The following is a 2,956-nucleotide window of genomic DNA, read 5'->3' on the forward strand; positions in this document are numbered from 1 at the left end:
CCCCCCCCCTTACGACCCAAAAACCTCCGGGCGAAACGTGCAGATGGGGGGGTTAGAGAACACATTTTGTCCTTGGGGTGGGGGGTATTCCGGGTACGGTCCGGTAGGTATGTTGGAAGTCCCGATTTTTTCCCCCCCAGCACATAAGCTTTGTTTGTTATGGAAGTGGTACAAGTAACTATATACATCCCCCCAGCCGTTCCCGAGTCGCCCCCGCCGCCGTTCCATCCATCCCCCCCCCCCCCCCCTTCGCACACACAGCCTTAATTCCCAAACACCAAGTCTACATATATCTCGAAGCGCCCACCTACCCGCTCGACCTAGAAAGTCCTTCCCCCCTTGATGTGATCTTGTTTTTCCTGCTCTGATATACCCGTTTCTCCTTTTGTTTCATTATATATTGTTCTCATATTATTATATCACTCAAGGCCAGAAGGCGCTTTGATAGTCGTCCTTCCTTCTGTTCTAAACTGTTAGAAAAAGCGTAACACCGGCAACGGTCCATCTCCTTTTTATATGCTACTTTCCTATTAAATATCATTTTTCCTTGTCTTACCACTGATCCCACAACTGGGTTATATCATATTTCGTGGGTCCTTTATTATAATTCCCTTTCCAGTTATGGTATGCAGTTGTCCTTCTGTTCACCCACAAAAGAGAAGAAGAAGCTCTTCGCTGAACCTATATCTTGCAGGAGGCTCCAATTGTATTTCAGCAACGGCGGTCGCTAGGTGTACAAATGCTACAGAAGCCGATGGCGAACCACATGTCATTTCTCTCCACGAGATCCTACAATTCTCGACCGCTATCGGAGGCGACTGAGATATTTGACACCGATTATGAAGCAGAGTACTCTCCAATAGATAACTCTCCCCGAAGAAGTGTCGAATCTGTAAGTTCACAGTTCCTCGCATCGCCTCGATGGGGAAAAACTAGCTAATAAAATATGCAGTTTGGTAATGATAGTGCCACAACTTTATCAACTGAGGATGAAGCTCCGACTCCAGATGAATCGGATCAGGGGTCCTTTAATTTCCAATTTGATAAAAGCAAACCCGTGCAAGGGCCATCGGGACCTCACCTATTCCGAGCTTCGTTGGATTCGCAATTTTTTGAGAAATCGGAAGATTTGGAATTGTACTTTTCTCTTTCGCCTCTAGCACCACACCGAAGCTCGAGACTGCTGGCACACTCGCCAAAGAGAGCCAGTCCAACGCCGCCGGAACAGTTTCCTTATTTTGAACGATCACGATCCTCAAGTCTCCCAGATATCGCTCCCGTTGCTGGCTTCGACGATGTGCGGTCCTGGACACCTACGCAAGTTGCAGAATGGATGTACGAATCTGGATTCGAGGATGCTATTGTCGAGCGATTCATCCGGAATGATATCTCGGGCTCTGTCCTCCTTGATCTCCAGATGGAAGATCTGAAGGAGCTTGACATTAGCTCCTTTGGTATACGGCATCGGTTGATCAATCTGATACAGGGCTTCCGTACCGAACCGACGAATGCTCCTCTAGCGCCGGCAGCAGCTCCTGATCGGACCGGCTCTTCCCAAAGGCTGAGCAGGAGTACGTCTGTGAGAAGAGACAATAATAGCCCGGAATGTTTCTCCACTGACTCTGAGGCTCCAACTCGCGGTTCATCCCGTCGACGGGGTCGCACCAATCGTGGCTTTGCGGATGGCGATATAATCTCTCCAGCTGAGTCTGTTTCTATCGTGGCTATCGAGCAGCTCCTACCGAAACTGCACGCGTGCTCCAAAGGCGAGAATTGCAGCAGATTCCAGAAGCAACAACGAAAGCTAGCACGCATTGCGACTGAGTTCCCCGATCAGTTCACCAGGATTGACGGCACCATTATTCCGAATACTGGGAAGGAATCTGTCACCGGAAGCGTTGTGCGTCCTAAATCAGATGCAGCTCCCTCCGTTGTCGCGTCTTCTGATGTTCTCGGCCCCGGTCAACTGCCTGAGTTCCAACTCAACGCTGAGAATCTTAATGGAGTACAACCCAGAGATCCTCAGGAGAATGTTCGACAATTCCTCAGTTTCCAACATGTAAACAATTCCACATATCATGAGCCCAATCCACGGATGGAAATATTCCCGACCCTCTCCCCACCTGAATCTTCCCAGCCAGCCCTCCACATGGCCAACAACCTTCGCAACCTTCCAAAGCTCATGATACCAGACGATAATGGCTCCGATGGCATTCTTTCAGGCGGTCAACGTACCGTTACTCCTTCAATGGGTTCAAGGCTGGCAGGCTCGGCCACAGCAACTCAGGAATATAACCCTTACCAATATCCACTAGATATGTCTCGCCAAACAAACACACCATTTTCAGAAATGGACGTCCCTCTCACTGCTTTCCCCATCGAGCCTCTTGATCGGGAAGCATCGCAATCAGTCCCACCTAATATGGTCTATGGCAACCACTTGCGCCCGCCAGTAGACCCAATCTCTCGCTCATCGTCGGCTAAGCCTGACAACCATCGACGACGCCCTTCTTTCGCCACAATGGCTCCTGTAGATGAACTCCAGGCAATGCAACCCATCGACAGCCCAGAAGACCTCCCCAATACTCCTCGCCCAAACCATACCACAGATAACCACTTCAGACCTTCCCATTTCGCTGGAATCTCCCCGTCGGCTCAGTCCCACAAGTCCGATCCAGACGTCTCCCACAGCGGCTGGATGAAGAAGCGCAAAACCCGTCTCCTCCGCCACGAGTGGCAAGACGCCCACTTCACCCTCCGCGGCACCGTCCTCGCCATGCACAAGGACGAGCGCGATGCCCAACGCCGCTCGCGAGCCCTGGAGTTCATCGACGTTGACGACTACGCCGTCGCCTGCTCCTCGCTGGCGACGAACTCGAAACTCACCGCCGCCCTTCAAACGCTCCGTGCTCCGCAAAGCCGCCCAACCTACTCCATGAACAGCGACGAAACCGCC

The 2,956-nt window shown here is 51.4% G+C and overlaps 1 protein-coding gene across 1 annotated transcript; it reads left to right on the forward strand.

Moving 5' to 3' along the window:
• Nucleotides 1–621: 621 nt before the first annotated feature.
• On the forward strand, nucleotides 622–2,939 carry BDCG_08857 (SAM and PH domain-containing protein; the record flags this gene model as incomplete). Its single annotated transcript, XM_045424632.1, has 4 exons — nucleotides 622–624; nucleotides 695–892; nucleotides 953–2,680; nucleotides 2,742–2,939. The coding sequence occupies 4 exons, from the start codon at nucleotides 622–624 to the stop codon at nucleotides 2,937–2,939; spliced, it is 2,127 nt and encodes a 708-aa protein (XP_045273308.1).
• Between the last annotated feature and the right edge of the window lie 17 nt (nucleotides 2,940–2,956).

This window comes from Blastomyces dermatitidis (assembly GCF_000003525.1).
Source record: "Blastomyces dermatitidis ER-3 genomic scaffold supercont1.12, whole genome shotgun sequence".
Classification (NCBI taxonomy): domain Eukaryota; kingdom Fungi; phylum Ascomycota; class Eurotiomycetes; order Onygenales; family Ajellomycetaceae; genus Blastomyces; species Blastomyces dermatitidis.